The sequence below is a fragment of the Parasteatoda tepidariorum genome, chromosome 9 (genome assembly GCF_043381705.1).
Source record: "Parasteatoda tepidariorum isolate YZ-2023 chromosome 9, CAS_Ptep_4.0, whole genome shotgun sequence".
NCBI classification, from domain to species: domain Eukaryota; kingdom Metazoa; phylum Arthropoda; class Arachnida; order Araneae; family Theridiidae; genus Parasteatoda; species Parasteatoda tepidariorum.
The window spans coordinates 53,863,492-53,880,752 of NC_092212.1; the positions used below are offsets into that span (position 1 = coordinate 53,863,492).

General features: G+C 30.9%; 1 protein-coding gene across 1 annotated transcript in view; it reads right to left on the bottom strand.

Moving 5' to 3' along the window:
* Positions 1-1,919: 1,919 nt before the first annotated feature.
* LOC107455697 (nose resistant to fluoxetine protein 6) overlaps positions 1,920-17,261 on the bottom strand; it is a 63,799-nt gene continuing 48,457 nt past the window's right edge. The window contains exons 10-15 of the mRNA XM_071185197.1: positions 15,917-15,996; positions 15,370-15,492; positions 13,558-13,678; positions 12,940-13,126; positions 6,740-6,882; positions 1,920-2,396 (exon numbers count right to left, since the gene is read on the bottom strand). Coding sequence (XP_071041298.1) covers positions 2,082-2,396; positions 6,740-6,882; positions 12,940-13,126; positions 13,558-13,678; positions 15,370-15,492; positions 15,917-15,996 — 969 coding nt within the window. The 3' untranslated portion in view covers positions 1,920-2,081. The remainder of the gene's footprint in view (positions 2,397-6,739; positions 6,883-12,939; positions 13,127-13,557; positions 13,679-15,369; positions 15,493-15,916; positions 15,997-17,261) is intronic.

Genomic DNA, 17,261 nt, shown 5'->3' on the forward strand with positions numbered 1-17,261 from the left:
TGTGGGGTGTATATGTGTGTGTGTGTGTGTGTGTGTGTGTGTGTATGAATAAATACATTGTGAACTTTGTCTTTAAATATAGTCTTCGAGTCATTCAAGTTTATGGGTACTATTCTTATAAGCAATTCATTGATATATATTTTAAAGTAACACTTTGCAACATATGACAAGTTTTAAAAATACCTTTACATTTCATTTTCAATGTGAAGAATTTGCTATCCCGACGACTGACATATGGTTAAAATTACCAATCAATTAACACAATGTGATTACAAAGAGTACAAAGAAATTTCTGTGTCTGAATAACGCATAGAAGTTTAACTTACATATCTCCATAATTAATTAAATTAGTTTTCAACTAAAACTTTATTTCAAAAGCAATACTACGTGCATATTGCAGAGGTTTTCGTCTTAACAAAATTAATAACATTAAAAAAATAACAACAATTGAATTGCTGTATAAAGATAATTAGTTCCAAATAAGCACCCGCAATAACCCATTTTTGATACAATTAACTTCATAAACAATATAGCAGGCTTTTATAATGTAGATGTTGTTTAGGTTAGAAATCATTCAGAATTGTTTATATTAGTTAAAACTTTTTTTCTAAATTTAATACTGAATTATATTTTAATAAATTGTATTTAGATATATTAAAAAAGATTGTTTTTTTCTTCATGTTTTTTATACTAAGAGAAATTTTACTCAAAAATTATTAAGATTTTAATTTGCTGATAGGTATGTTTTTGTTTATTTAACACATCTTCGACTGAAGGCATGATGATGCACATTTTTATAGTAACGTAAAAATGACTTAATAAAAATTGAGATAGGACATTCGGACTTTTCAAATTTTTAGTTAAAGTCAGAACTGGGAAGTTAATACTTTTCCAGTTCTACCTTATAAGGCTTCAGATTTATAAGAAATCGTAGTTGTATGATTACAGGCCAAAATAAAGATTTTTATAAAACCATAAATGATATAAAATTTGTTTTTCAAAAATCAGATTTTTGTTTTATTAGTTACGCAAATTTGTTGAATGAATTTAAACAATATGGTTACATCACATTATGTGAACAATACATAAATTGGATACATAAATTGAAGATGAATTGGATACACTACAAACATTTAAGCTATTTGAAAATGAGAGAATCATTTTAACAAAAATATACATATGAAACTTAAGTACAACTTCTTTATCGTTTTCACATTTTTTTTTCAATCTAAATTAAATATATTTTGCGCTTAGAGATATCGTTTTAATAATTGCTTACTTTAATAAAAAAAAAAGGAAAAAAACCCGGTGACTGAGTGGTAGCGCTTTGCGCTGTCATGCCACAGATCCTTGGCTCGATCCTCGGGCCGGGCAAGGTTGACTCATCCTTTCATCCCTTCAGTAGTTCTATAAAATGAGTTTCCATGCTTGGAAACTAAGCAATGGGGATTCCGCATTGGGCTGATCACCCAACAGGAACATCTGCTCTTGCACCCCAGGGTCCAAAGGTCAGGAAAACTGAGATGGGCACAGTAGGCCTTGGTCCTCTATGGGCTGTAGCGCCACTGAGTTTAGTTTTACTTTAATAAAATAATCATTGAAATTTCGTCAGAGGAATTCATGAATTTGACGTACATTTGAGATGAAATGAAATATTATTAAAAACATAATTCGCAAATATTTATTTGTAATTTGATAATTATTGAAAAGCTCTAGATTCTTATATTATAATTAACTTTTTGTGTAATAAATAATTTTTTTAACTGCAATTAATAAAAATTAAGATACTGTAGTTTCCTGGCAAAATATAGTGCGAAGTTTAATACTGTTTATCATACACTTAGTAAATTAATGATGCGATATGTAAGAAAAATGTTCTTCTCTAATTCAAGAAAATAAATCCACGCGAAAACGAATAGTTAACGTTTCAAAAAATGAATATTTATTGGATTATAAAAAAAACACGAAAACTTGACACAGAAACAAATAAACATTGAACAAGTGTTTCAATACAATAGCACCCTGAGAAATTAAAACGATGGTACCAGACATAAACTCTGGTCTGCATGCAAGAACAAAAACTAGCTCTTGCTCAGAGACACTCCATTTGGAATGATATCCAGGTTTTTAATTGCTGTCAATTGTACAGGCGACGCAAATGCATTCTCTCTCTTTCTTGGTAAGAACTCTTGAGCATAATGAACGACGTTCTCTCTCAAATGGCCATTTTCTTTGTGAGCGATTGTGATCTCTGCGTCTTGATCTGTTCTTTTATCTTTCTTTTGCAGACTGGAAAAGAGAAGCCTCTCTAAGTTGGAGAGGGGAGCTTCCAACAGAAGGTAAAAGGGTATCGCCAGCAAGAAGGTCACCACCAAATTTGCTGTGTACTCGTAAAGCTAGCAAAAAGAAAAATTATAGTTCAATGATTTGGCGTGAAATAGGACGGATTAAGTTTCATGTTTGTGAAAGTCAATGTGATGATGCCATGCAATTAACACGTTCATGCCGGGAAAAGTGAAAATACTGGTACGGGAAAAGATAAAATACTGGTAGGAGAACTATTTCAATATTAGATAATACTCGGGAGGAGTTAATCTATTCTCAACATTAACAATTCCCTGCAAGAAAATTTATCACGGAGAAGAAGCAATTCAATATAAAAATTGCATCCGCTAAAAAGAATTGGTAGTTATGGATTTTTATTAGTACCGGAAAAAAACTAAAAAATGAAATTTATTGTTACCAGATTTTACTCCGGTGCGCTGCCAAGATGAGACAATCTAGCGTGACCCACCGGTGGGTCACCCCGGCGTGAACGTGTTAAGGAAACAACATATCAGAGGATTGATATTCCTGCGTCAAATAAGTAAAAAATGGTTACTAATTGATTTACATAAGACAATTTTGTTTACCGTTACATGCTGAAAATTTAAAGATAAATATTTTAATCGAAATCAGATCCTGTTAGTTCCCTATGGGGCGGATAAATATTTTCTAGTGGTAGTCTTTTAACGTATGATCCTTGGTTTAGTAAATTCGGTATATAGAGATTTTATTTACCGCTACTTCTAAATAATTCAAGGGCTTATGTGATACACCACTTTGTTACCACTACCATGTTTGTTACCATGTTGAGCATTTTAAAAAATTAGTAAAATTAACCGAAAATCAGCAAATTTTAGTTTGTAGTTCTCTAGAGTTAATTAAAATATTTTGTCCGATCCGGAGCAATTGACATCTCTTCGAAATTCTCTCATTCTCCACAATACTATTTGCATTCCAATAACTCATGATACCCCTAAAGCAATCTTACGAACTAGGAAAAGGAACCCAGTTACGATACTTGTTCAATTTTCAATGCTAATACTATTGTATAATATACATGCACTGTATATTATCCAATGTACAGTGTATTGCAACTTTCTGCTCTTTTCGGCTAATTTCTTCTAGTGGTATTTCAAGTTTTAATGTGTTATTCTTTGTTTAGTAAATTGGATTTCAAATTAGATTTATTTTATTACCGTCGTTGAACAGCCGACCCAATTTTTTTTTCCTCGTTTACGACTACTAATGTTCAACTTCGTAGTCTTGAAATTTTTAACCCAATCCAGAACACAAGGGAACTCCTGGATTAAGTACTGAGAGAAATTTGCCTTCGTGGAGGACCTTTTAAGGGAACTAACACCCATTTGAGTCAAATGGAGAGGAAAACCACGAAAACCTCCCACTGTTAGCCCGACGGCAAGGGGACTCTAACCTATGATTCCGTCTACCAATGAGAATATTTTACACCAACACTGTGGTTGGTACATGCCGGATGCGGAATTCGTATCGAACAGCCCTAGTTGGGATTCGAACCCGGTTCACCTCATTGGAAGGCGAACGCTCTATCCCCTGAGCCATCACGGCTCACACCACTACATATGAATAATTCCAAAGTTTATATAAAAAGCGATTTTTTTTCTTTCTTTTGTGAAAAGGCTATGAAAATCTTTGGTAAAATTAACCAAAATACTAAAAACTTTTGTTTCCGATTGTCTACCACTCAATAAAATAATGAGCAATANTAAATATTAACAACAACAAAAAATTATATGTTGTACAAAAAGTCACAAAATTCTAAGAAATTGTGTCATTATATACATCATTGTTTTTCTAATTGAAATTAAAAGCAGTCAAAATGACTTCCTTAGGCAATCTAGTGTTAAGTACTGAGAGAAATTTGCCTTCGCGGAGGACCTTTTGAGGGAACTAACCCCCATTTGAGTCAAATGGAGAGGAAAACTACGAAAACCTCCCACTGTTAGCTCGACGGCAAGAGGACTCTTACCTATGATTCCGTCTACCAATGAGAATATTTTACATCAACACTGTGGTTGGTACATGCCGGATGCGGAATTCGTATCGAGCAGCCCAAGCTGGGATTCGAACCCGGTTCACCTCATTGGAAGGCGAACGCTCTATCCCCTGAGCCATCACAGCTCATGCCACTACATTTGAATAATTCAAAAGTTTATATAAAAAGCGATTTTTCTTTCTTTCTTTTGCGAAAAGGCTATGAAAATCTAACAAATTTAACCAAAATACTAAAATCTTTTGTTTCCGATTGTCTACCACTCAATAAAATAATGAGCAATAAAAGTAATAGTTAGCAGTCCTGTGCACTACATACTGTGGTACGTAAAAGAGAACTTTTTTTTAACGTTTTCATATCAAAAATTTCCCTTTCATGATATGATTTTAGGGAAAAGATAAAATCAGAAAAATACTTATCCTGTCTCATTCATAGTCTCAGTACAATTCTTTTGAGCCTTTACTATGCCAGTAACTCATAAGAAATACTATTCTCTTTTTTAAAAAAATTTCATAGTACATAACAAATAAAAGAGTGGCTTACCACTGTTTTGTAATAAACATTTTATTTGTTTATGCCACATCTGTTGAAAATAAATCCGTTGTATTTTTATTCAAATCTATTTCAGAAAAATTTATAATGAAATAAACTCAAAGTTTTCAAAGTGTAAGCGGTATGCGATACTAATATAAAACTTTATTTTCTTCCCAGAAATAGTCATAGAAATATCGATGTTGGACCCATTTCTATTTCAAAAGCAATTTATATGCAAAACTTGATCTGAAAAAGGTCCCTGGCATCTCACCAAGTTGCTAATGCTTTAAATTATTTTTTCTGAAAAGTCGTTCCATTCTAGATCAGAAATTTATTTTGTGCTTTTCACTTTTCTTTACAAATTTTCGTAGTTCAAAATATTAAACAAATGTTTATGTACATAATAAATAAAAAGAAGGTTTTCTTAAAGTCCAGTTTCTTAAATTCAAAATTGTATTATATTGGACTATTTCTGAATTCCAAACAATAACATCCTAAAAATGTTAAGCTATAACAGTTTGATCAGAGGGGACAACGCAAACAACCACTCTGAAATTCAGAATTTTAAAATTTTTGTATCTCAGTATTTAGTGTCCAATTTATTCGATGACCGTTATAGACATAATAGGAAAATAAACAAAAATGTATTCCGTGTTTATATTTTTAATACGATAAATATGCACAGCACGAAAAAAAAATAGCGCTCACTCTAAATAACTTTTGAACTAATGATCGGATCTTCACGTTCTAGGACTCAACTTTAATGGATCGAAGACGTGATCTCACATATGCTAATTAATTATTGCAGACGATGTTTTTAGTTACGAAATCAGACACAAAAACGTACTTTCTCTTAATAAAAACACATTTTTTTCAACTGTTTCGGATTCGTAACCCTCAAAATATGGGGGGAAATTTTCAAAATTCGATTTCTCAGGACTTTTTTGACCGATTTCACTCAAATATGCCATTTAAAACTTTGCCATTTAAAACTGCACTCTTTAAAATGATGTAAAAAATTGTATACCTTACAATTCAAAAATGTTCCGACTGTTATTAAATAAAATAATGAAGAAAATAACAAATATTTGCCATAAGTTTTATTTTTCATGGAATTATCATTGGAAAAAATAAATTTATATTTGCGTGCAAAAATATTTAAATTCGCTTAAACTATTTTCGTGATGTGGTGAAATACGAAAAAAGCAAAATTAACATACAGGGAGTAGTAGTTCATTTACGTCACATTAGAGCTGCACAATGGGCAGAAGGGATGGCACCCCCGCTTCTCTAGCCTGACGACCTGCACGCGAAGTCGGGCACTTTACGGTAGAACAGTTTTACGAGGACCTATACAGCACATCCTCGGTCCCTACACAGATTAACATTCAGGTATCCAAACTTTGACGGACAGCTCTCCCGACAAAACTCTTGGGACCATATTTTCAGATTGGGTTTATCCCCATATTTTGGGAGTCAGAAATCCGAATCCGCAGAGGAAAAAAAAGGTATGTTTATTCAGAGAAAGTACGTTTTGGGCCTGATTTCGTATCTTAAATTATCGTCTGTATTAATTAGTTAGTATAATTGAGCCTTGAACCTTTAAGATTGAATACTAGAACACAAAGATCCGATCATTAGATCAAAAGTAATTCAGGATGGTCCGCTTTTTATTTTGCGAACTGCATACGGTCAAATTATGTTTTTTATTTTAAAATAATAAATAAAAAGAACGAGTTTTTTTTTTTTAATAGCTAATTTCACATTGGTTTTTCCTTTCACTGGAAACGTTTCTCCGCTTATCGTTCGAATTAGGGTTAAAAAAGCAATTAACATGCATTCTGTACTCACCACATTATAATGACTGAAGAACATTCGTTCCCTGAGGGAACCGTTTCTTGTCCAGATAACGAGACTGTGCAATAAATACATCATGAATGTCAACCTGCTCAGAGGCGCTAGTTTCGCTGAGGATAGGAGGCGGTTCACAAGTCCTAACGGAAAAAAAATTCAAATTAACACTTCTCTCGAATTTAAAAACGATCTGGTTACGATAGCAAACAAAATTCTTTTATGAGCATGTCTTAACGCTTGCGTCATGACGGACTTGTTTTCCAGGAATATTCGCGGTGCTTTATTATTGTATTAGTGAATATGGCTATTAATAATCAGGGCTGCTACCATTTCACGCTTTTTGTGAAAATTTATTCTAATGGTAGCTATGTTTAGGTTTTAATGATGCATTTTTTTAAAATTAATTTTAACTTGTTTTCCGCACCACTGCGTACAAGTGATTAAAAATCTCATAAATCATAATCATAAATCTCACTTTCAGAGATGCCAACTGCTCCGAACACGCCAAAATAATTTAAAAAACGGTAAATAACTTAAAGTAAATTTTGGAAATAATTTATTTTTTTGCTTGCTTTTTAGAAGGTATAGCATGACAAACTAATATAAAGTGGTGAATTATATAAGCCTACGATTTATTTAGAAATAGTGGTGGATAAAAATCTACTAAATTGAATTTATTAAACGAAGAAACACAATTGATAAACTACCACTTTTAAATATATATTTGCTGTCCGGAGAAAGTTGGTATCTCTGCACTTTGTTCCAACTTATTCCAGATGAGGCTTTTAAAATGTTGGCAAAATTACCACACTTTCTAAAAGCTTTGTTTTTTAAAATCTCTACCACTCTATGAAATATTTTTCAAAAAGCGTAATAATTGGCAGGCTATTATTTTCAGATTATTATTTTTCAAAGTAGAATAAACAAGTTTTAAAAGAATTTGTGTTTTTTCTTCAATTTTAGTTCTGCGGGGGAACTCTAAAGTGCAGAGGGTGGGACAAAAAGGCGTGTCACTGTCGCGGTGTAAGTGTTAAACTATATAGTTGTTTTCATACTTTTAAGAGTTAAAGTGACAGATATTCTAGAGCTTTGACATTTGAGTTTAAATTGATTTTAGTCGGAATATTTTTCACAACTAGGACTGGGCGATATAAGAAATTTTATATCGTGATGCATCGTCAGTTTTGCACGTGATAAAGCGATGTATCGCGATATAGTATTTTTGAAATTCATTTACTTGTAAGGAGCAGAAGGTCGGATTTCTATCAAAACTTCATACTCAGATTGATTTAAATCAATTTATAAATTTGATGTATATGTTTTGCTTGAGAAAGATATTAATGTTATATTTTCTAAAAATGATCGCGCAAATAACGAAAGATTTAAAAATAAATAATAAAAAAATAAATAAAATTGAAATTTATCAATATATTTACCGAACAATATAGAAAGAAAATTTAAAAAATAAATTCGTTAAAAATTATTTGTGTGCTTAAAACAAAGTGCTAAATAAATTAAACAAAAAGAAAAAAAAAACACTTTTAAAACAACACTATTTTTTATCATTATTATTTCACATAAATAATAAAGTTAAATTGAACAATTACCGAATTCTGAACGAAAAAAAAGTAAAGTTTAATTTCTTAAAAATAAAACAAAAGAATTATGATATTCGATAATATATTCAACTGACAATATTGAAAGAAAATTAAAAAACACGATTATACTCTTTAATAAAACGAAGTGCTAAATGATTTTAAAAAAAGAAGTCACAATCGCAAACATTACTAATTTTTTTGAATAAACGAAGTTGATGGACTTATGTCCAAATCCAAAAGAGGAAAAATAAGTTTTGTTATAATTTTATTTATAAAAATGAAAACAACTAAAGATTTATAAATTTAAACTCAGTAATAAAAACCCATTAAATTATTATTTTATCCAAAAAGTTTTTAATAAATTAAAAAATAGCCTAACAATTTTAATTACTTTTTAATTTAATTCCTTATGGTCACCTTAAATTAGATTTCCGTTTGTAATAAATTCAATAATGTAAAATAATACTTAAACATGTAATATCAAAATTAATTTTCCCATTTAAAAATAAAAAAGAAAGCTTTGTTTCAAAAAAAAATTTCCTAATTAATTAAGAAACACTTCTTTATATATTCTTTTCAATAATAGATTACGTTCAGAACAGGGTAACGATCACGAAGTCACTGAAAATAATCTACAAGAAACGATATTAAGTCGCGACAAAGAAGAAAAAAAAACTAAGAGGTGCGGAAACGAACATGCGAGATCACGATATATGTTCTTAAAACTGATTCTGATTCTACCGCTCATCAATCAAGGCCGTTTCAATATAACGATACGTACATCGTCTTCCCCAGCGCGAGTTGGCTTTGGAACGTAAGAGATCCTTTCGTGTCTTGTATCGCTATATCGTATATCGCTATATCGTTCGTCTTCTTTACTCGACGGCTTAAATCAGATTTCTGATGCATCGCCTGGAACGAAAGTCGCTGTATCAGCCTGCCGATACAGACGTTAAATCGATATGTCGCGATATATCGATTTATAGCCCAGTCCTATTCACAACAGATTGTTTCACTCAAATAGTGCCGCTTTATGCACAAAAGCACTATCTTCAGTTATTTTCCATTTTCAGTATTCCTCTTTATTATGTTCGTGATACTTATGGTATGGAAAAAAGATTCTAAAGAAGGTCTTGGCCCGGAAGGGGCTGCCGAATCAATAAAGAAGAAAGAAGAAGTTACTTATAATAAGTTTTTATAATAAATACCTATTACCTTAAGTACCTGACACTATTTATTAAGAATTGGGTATAATATTAAAAAAAACACAACTACTTCCACTAAGTAGGAATAACATTTACCATGACGCAATGCTAAATTCTATGCCACTATCCACATAAATCAATTATTAATCAAAAATCGAATATCAATTACTTTTCTTTATAATGCAATAAAATCTGGCGAGCAGCTATTTAAACGATCAAACACTTCGTTTGTTTATTTGTGGCTTGAAGTTAGGCTCGCAGAAAATGCCGTTCATGGGTTAAATTTAGTAGGAATAACACAACCTGTGAAGTAGGCTATAGTAATAAAAAGGAAAACCGAGGATTGCAAAAATTGGAGTTTCTGAGTATATTAGAGATTCTTAATATCACTTTTATACTTACTGTACACTTTATATAATTTTGATATAACATTATTTTGCCTTCCAAATCAAGATGGCAGTATCTGTAATTTTCTCATTTTCGGTTTTCCTTGGGATAGTATTAGATAAATAATAGTATACCTATTGCTTAAAGTACTTCATACAATTTATAATAATAACTAGAAAGAACTTAATAAAGAGAAAAACCGAAAATAGTAAAAATTTGCGATACTGTCAACGGTTGTTTAAATTATATCAGAACAATAAATTTAACATTAAAAAAATTGTTGTCTTGTTTCGAATTTCTTTTAATAAATTGAAAAAAACTTTTCAAAACAGGACAGTTATTAATTTTAATGACTTTTCAAAGTGAACGAGGCATACTGGAAAGAATTATAAAACTTTTGTATGAGAAAGTTAAGAAAAAAGCATTCGTTTGGGGAGATTAAGAAATGAAATAAAAAAATTAATCACGAGGAAATTTTAAGAGTTTGACTAAGTAGTATGAAACTAAACTTTGAACAGTTTATTGGTGTTTTTCAAAACTGTATAGACAAAATAAATTGCACACATTTTTTTAAAATTCTTTATTTAGTGTTTTTCTTAAAACTTCTTTATTATTTATAAAAAATAATGAGATAGTGCACTTTGTTATTCAAGTTTATAATTCTCACATTTTATTTGCTCTGAAGTTTTATCTAAAGTTATTTTATTTTGCTGTCTCATTTTTATACTCCATAATGATGTTCTGTCTGCAAATTTCACGTTATTAATTCATTTTTTATTCTGAATAACATATTATTATATTTTATTGAAATATGCTACGTTAACAGCAATGGTTTTATTTCAGAGGAACATTTCCGCCAACTTCATTTATTCCAACCAATAAATTTTATTTTATTTATTTAATAACTCATTTTTTTATATTTTATTTTGATTTTTTCTCCGGCCCAGGTGGGGCAGGAACTGAGTTACTCCTTGTTACGTAAAAATTGTACTGTAATACAATACCTATCCGAATTCGGAGCTGAAAAACATTTAAATTGCATAAATAATTACTTTCGTTCAAGATCAAACCGAATCGAGCCTTCATACGCACTTTAACCCTTGCGCGCCGTATCAATCGGGGTAAAAAGATAAAACTGGTAACCAAAGTATCTCTTTAGCAGTTTATTTGCGGGTGGGGCTATAATTGTTTGATTTATTTAATTCACCATTACTTAGCTCAAAATGAAATTATTTAGTAACTAACATTGATTATATATATGATTAAACTAATAATAATTAAAGTAAAAGCTAAGTAAGTCTGTCAAATTAGCAAAGCCTACATTTAAGCTACCGTTTTTTATTTATTTACATCCTAATTCTGATTTTGTACAAATGCTTTAATGAATCACCCGTCCCCAAGGGGTTAATGGGTGTTATTAATTGATGAAGCACCAATAATTGATATTTTTACTCCATTCATGGTTGGCAACAAGCCAGACAAAGTGTTGTTATCGTTAATGAGTGCTCCGTAAATTCTGGAAAATTAGGGTAAATTGTGATTTTATTTGTGTAAGAAGTGGTATAATCGATGACAGAAGACTCCTGCTAAACAAAATAAGTGAGTTTACTTAATTATCTGAAAATTACATTTCTGAAGAATATGAACTTTCTTAATTTGCGATTTATGATGGAGGACAGCGACGCCCTTCTAAGCTTAGCTATCGACCCCAGTACCTACAGAAGAGCAAGTTTCAAGATCATCGTTGATTATTTGACAATAATTTCAATATGCTTGTCAGATTGAGTTAGTAAACTTATCATAGCCTATTTAAAACCAAGTAAGTTTCAGTACCCTAAACTGATCAAGATAATTGATTAAACTGATTTAACTCAGGGCTAAAGAGAATAGAAGGGCTGNGACTCCTGCTAAACAAAATAGGTGAATTTACTTAATTATCTGAAAATTACATTTCTGAAGAATATGAACTTTCTTAATTTGCGATTTATGATGGCCGACAGTGACGCCTAACTAAGCTTAGGTATCGACCCCATTACCTACAGAACAGCAAGTTTCAAGATCATAGTCGATTATTTGAAAATAATTTCAAAAGATTGAGTTGGCAAACTTATCACAGCCTAATTAAAACCAAGTAAGTTTCAGTCCCCTAAACTGATCAAGATAATTGATTAAACTGATAAATTTTACGAAACAATTACGTCTACAAAAAAAAAAAAAAAAAAAAATTGGAANCCCCCCAAAAAAAAAAAAAAAATCACGTTGAGTTCACCAATAAAAATGGCTCTTTCTGCATGTCACATTTTAACTTCGTAGTTATTTTCATCAGGCAATCGCATACCTGCCAACTTTTAATCCCTTCCATTATGATTTTTCCCAGTGGTATTAAAATGGAATACAAATTTCAATTTTAAGCAAAAAAATACGTTGTATTCGAAAAAGCTTAAGCTGCCTACCATGATAGTAACACATATTAATATATATGCTTAATTTTTTTAAGAATAGTGGTGATGAAAATCATTTAAAAATTTAATTTTTAAAAGAAAAAATAGTATATATTTACTACCACTTTAAATATAAAAATAAATTTTACGCCAAATGCGTATAAGTTGGCAGGTATGCAATATATCGTGAAGCTGTCTACAGAAATGTGGTCATTTTTTCCTACAAAAAAAAATAAGAACTTAGGAAAAAAAAAACTCGTAAACAAATATGGCTCTTTCAGCATGCCATTTTTCACTTTTGTTTTCAATTTTTCGTTAGCAACTTTACGTTTTATATTTCAAATCACTTTTGTTTCTTCTCTTTCACGTCTAGCAAGTTTTAAAAATTTTGGAGCCAATTTTTGAGCACTTGAAACATGTTGACTTTTATTTTCATCTGCATATTTTTGAAACCAATCGAGTTTTTTTTTAAATTAAGTAATATTAAAAGAAAGAATTTATTTTTAACAATTGTTATTAAATAAAATATGCTTTTAAAAGAACAAGAAGCATTTGAAAAATTTTACCTCCATTTCCAGTTACGCAAACAAAAGTAACCCATGCGATGCTCAGTGTATATGTGCTCCGGTGAGCAGCGGCGAAAACTGCTGTTAGCAACATCCCATGGGGCTCTCCAATATTCCATCTATGGGCTCCATATATAGACAGCAAAGCGAAAGCAGTTGATACAACCCATCCAGATGCGTTAAAAACCTAAATAAATAGTGAATTTCGTGCAAATTTTTGAAAAGTCAGCAAAGATTACAGTTTAGTTCTTCTGTATACAATTTTCATCAACGCCTCCTATAACTGAAAGCTTCCACACGGTTTTTTGTAGGTAGTTCAATCAGACCACTATGAAGGTTAACAAGCTTACGAAAGAAGCATTTTTGAATATGGTTTGTTGATTGATTGATTTGTTTGATTGACTGATTGGTTTGTTTGTTTGATATGATTGCTTATTTACTTGTCAACCACTACAGATTCAGTTCTGAAATATGTATGATAAATTTCTCTTAATTACTTTTGAAAAAGAGTTTGGATTCATGCTCACTGGTAAACTTTTTAAATAGTCTGCCCTGACTACTTGTAAAAAAACCGTGTGGAGGCTTTCTGATGTAGGAGGCTTACTTTAACTGACTTACTTTAGGAATTTTAAAGTTGTTGTAATGAATCATCATGTATCCAACGACAATGCCAATATAGTAAGGGCCAGCATGTGTGAATGTCCGAATATGTACAATTTCTACTGTTTCTTCTATTTTTCTAAAAAGTAAAAAAGATATTGATTGGATTTCAAATCTTGCCAGTATGTTATGCATATGAAACTCTTGAAGAAGAATGTAAGATGTCCATTTGATAAGCCTAATGTTTTTTTAAATGCATTCAACTTAATTATTATTAATCAAATTATATTTTAATTTTCAAATGCATATGCGTATAATATTTCATAAATCTAACTATTAGTAGGCTAGGGTAAATATAGACTATGATTTACTAATAAAGCGATTTTTAATCTGTACACAAGGACACCAGGATTATTGGGACAAACTTTAAAGGGAGGCAGGGGACATCACAAGGATTCAGATTTGCATCGGAAACATCTTCGATCCATGGTTGGAAACATCTTCGTTCGCCACTAGGTAGTGTTATTAACAAGATGGATTGGGCTTTGTGAACTGGTTTCTTGGCCACCACGCTCTCCAGATATAAACAACATTGTTTTCTTTCCTTAAGTTGCATTGAAAAGCGCCATGCACGCAACATCTGTAGATTCCGATATTGATCTGGTTGCAAGAATCGTCTGAACTGCTGCGGATATGAAGAAAAAAAATCCAGGTGCATTTGAGTAACGTATTTCGCTAATCCATGCCCCGGCGGTGTAATGCATGCATCGCTAGCGATTGTTGAAACTTTGAACATCTTTTGTGACATTTTCACGTATCATCTGCCACAACACATGTGATATCTTTAACTGATAAATATTTTAGATGATCTCAGTCTTGTGTCTCTTTGTTTCGTGTACTTGTCATACTACTTTCCAATCCCGGGTTGCAAAGCAATTCTAAATCCTTTTGATGTCCCCTACCTTCCCTTAAAGACAAAACATTCATTTAATCACTCACTTATTATTAATTCTCCTATTTTCGATGAAGTTAGGTAGCTAAAATTTGGAACATATGTTCTTTATGCAGCAAATCAGTAAAATTAAAAAGTTTCATTTCGATATTTTTAATTATTGAGGTATTTAGCCTAACTAGCAGTTTTGCTAAATTACACGTTTTTAACAAGGCATAAGTCTCAAATTTCAACCACATGTTCTTTATGGCATAAAGAAATTGGAGGTATTTCGTCTCATTGACAGTAATGCAGACAAGATACTAGTTTAAAATTTAAAATTAGAATCCCGTGTTTAAAACAAAATAAATCTGAAATCTGAAAAAAGGCTTCATTTCGTTTTTCGTTGAAGGATATTTTGTATCTAATGATCGAAGTATTTTGAGAAAATTAGCCTAATTGACAGTAATGCAGAATAACACATTAGCAAGAAAAGTCTCAATGCAAAATCTCAATTACTCACAGGTTACTGAAGTTTATGGTTCCCAGATTAAAGATTTCCTGGTTACTGAATTCAATCAAAAATAAAATTAAAAATCCAACTAGAAAAGATAAATAATGCAGCTTTAGATATTCTTTCGTTTACAATACTCAAAGAATTTTATTTACAATAACAATTAATTCATAAATTTGCTTAATCAATGATAGACGTTTGATTAGGCTTAATAATAACTGATGTAGGTATGAATTTGAGCTAAAGATAAAGAAACTTTCATTCTTATAAGCTTATATTTCAGGATGTCTAATGAGAAAATTACACAAGTTTTAGAAGAAAAATTATGCTAAATATCTACCTGGTATTACATTTTCTCGGTCAAAGAGTGCATCAAAATACTTACACGTTATTCCCAGATGTAATAAGGATAATAGGTGGAATATCTCGCAAATAAGTTAGGATTCCGACGATAACATTGCAAGAGATAATTATTGCAGCGATGAAAGAAAGTCCCAGCTTCGGCCACCTAAATAAGTCACGAAAATTTAGAGTCAAGAACATTAATTTTCGTAGATGAAAAAATGAATTCTTATTTATTTATTTTTAATCAGTTTAAAAACCTAATAAATATCATTTTTTGTAATATTTTAACATAAAAATATTAAATTTTTTTAGAAATAAAACAGCTACATCTTCATTTTAAAAATTAAATTATTTTACAATATTCTTACTGCTTAAATTTCGAATTAAATTCTCTGATTTAAAATTCAAGTCCAAAGGCTGTACATTTACTAAGTATGTTTTTTATTCAAATTTGTTTTTGTTCTAGGTTAATAAGATTTAAGTATTGAAATGGATTTTATGCATACAAAATAATGAAATTGCAGGATATGTTTTATACGTGAAAATTTTTATAAAATATATTTTTAACTAAACAGAACATTTCTTACTTGTGTAATAGATAAAGAACTGCAATCGAAACAACATGAAGTTGAAAATCAGCTGAAAGGTACCAAGTAGGGTGAACGCACTAGAAAAAAGAAGCATACACTTATAAGTGATTCTTATAAACTTATAATAAGTGAAATAAAACATTAGAATATCAAAAATGAATAAGTGGTAGTTACTTGATTAAAAAACTTCATTGGCTTCATAAATATACAGATTGGAAGTAACAGTTGTCCTGTTTCAAGGGAAGAAAATAAGCGCCCTTTTTTCAAGAATTGCCAGACGTGTTTGAGAAGATACAAAAGTGATTTGCAATATGAAACGGAAAGTTGCCAAAGAAAAGTGGGAAATGAAGGTGAGAAACTAAACAAGAAAAACCACAGTAGCCAAGACAGAATAAAAATATACTTGAAAGAAACAGAACGAGAAAAACCATTGTGACCGAGAGGGGCAAATCAGGGTAAAATGCATTTCTATGCGCTATTCAGAGTTGGTAAAGAATTAATGTCATTAACAAGGAAATAAGTATTCATAGGAATGAAAGAAGATTCCAGGGCATCAAGATGAGCATATATGTTTGGAGTGGAAAAGTGTTAGTTTATTTAAATGGTAACAAAGTATCTCTAGAAAGAAATTATCAAGTAAACACTTTTATTATAAATATTTACCTCAAAAAATAGTTGTTTAATAGCAAATTTTATTTCAAATTGACTAATTCTTTTTTTATTGCATTCCATTAATTAGACTGGCTTTTACAGATTAATGATACAAGCATGAAAATTAAATTTCTCGAACACTTCCTTGTCTTTCAATCGAGTTAATGATACTCTCATTTGCATATTGGCCAACATTTAACATAGGCTAACTCAAAATCCAATAATTTTGTTTTAATCAATATGTATCATGTTGTCGCAAGCTTGGATACATCAGTCAAGGTTATTCAGATATTTTGACTCTAGGACTAATCACCGAAAATATTAAAAGCAGTGGAACCATTCCCTCTGAAGAGGATCGAAATTGCAGTTGTCTTCGTATCATCTTCTGAGATGTTTCCTTGACCGCCGCGAATAGCACAATAAAATACCTACATAAATAAAATAGGTATTTTATTTATGCGATTTTATTTATGTAGGTATTTTATTTATACGAATAGCATAAATAAAATACCTACTTACCAAAAAAGATTAAGTTATGAAAAGGCATTTTGCATAGTTTAAGCTGTTAACATTTACCCTACTTGATGAAGACTTAGTGTTTGCAAAACCTAGTAGTAGTGTTTAACACGTTCACGCCGGGTGTTGGGCCTGAAAGCGGGAAGCAAAAGAGAAAATACTGGTAGGAGAACTA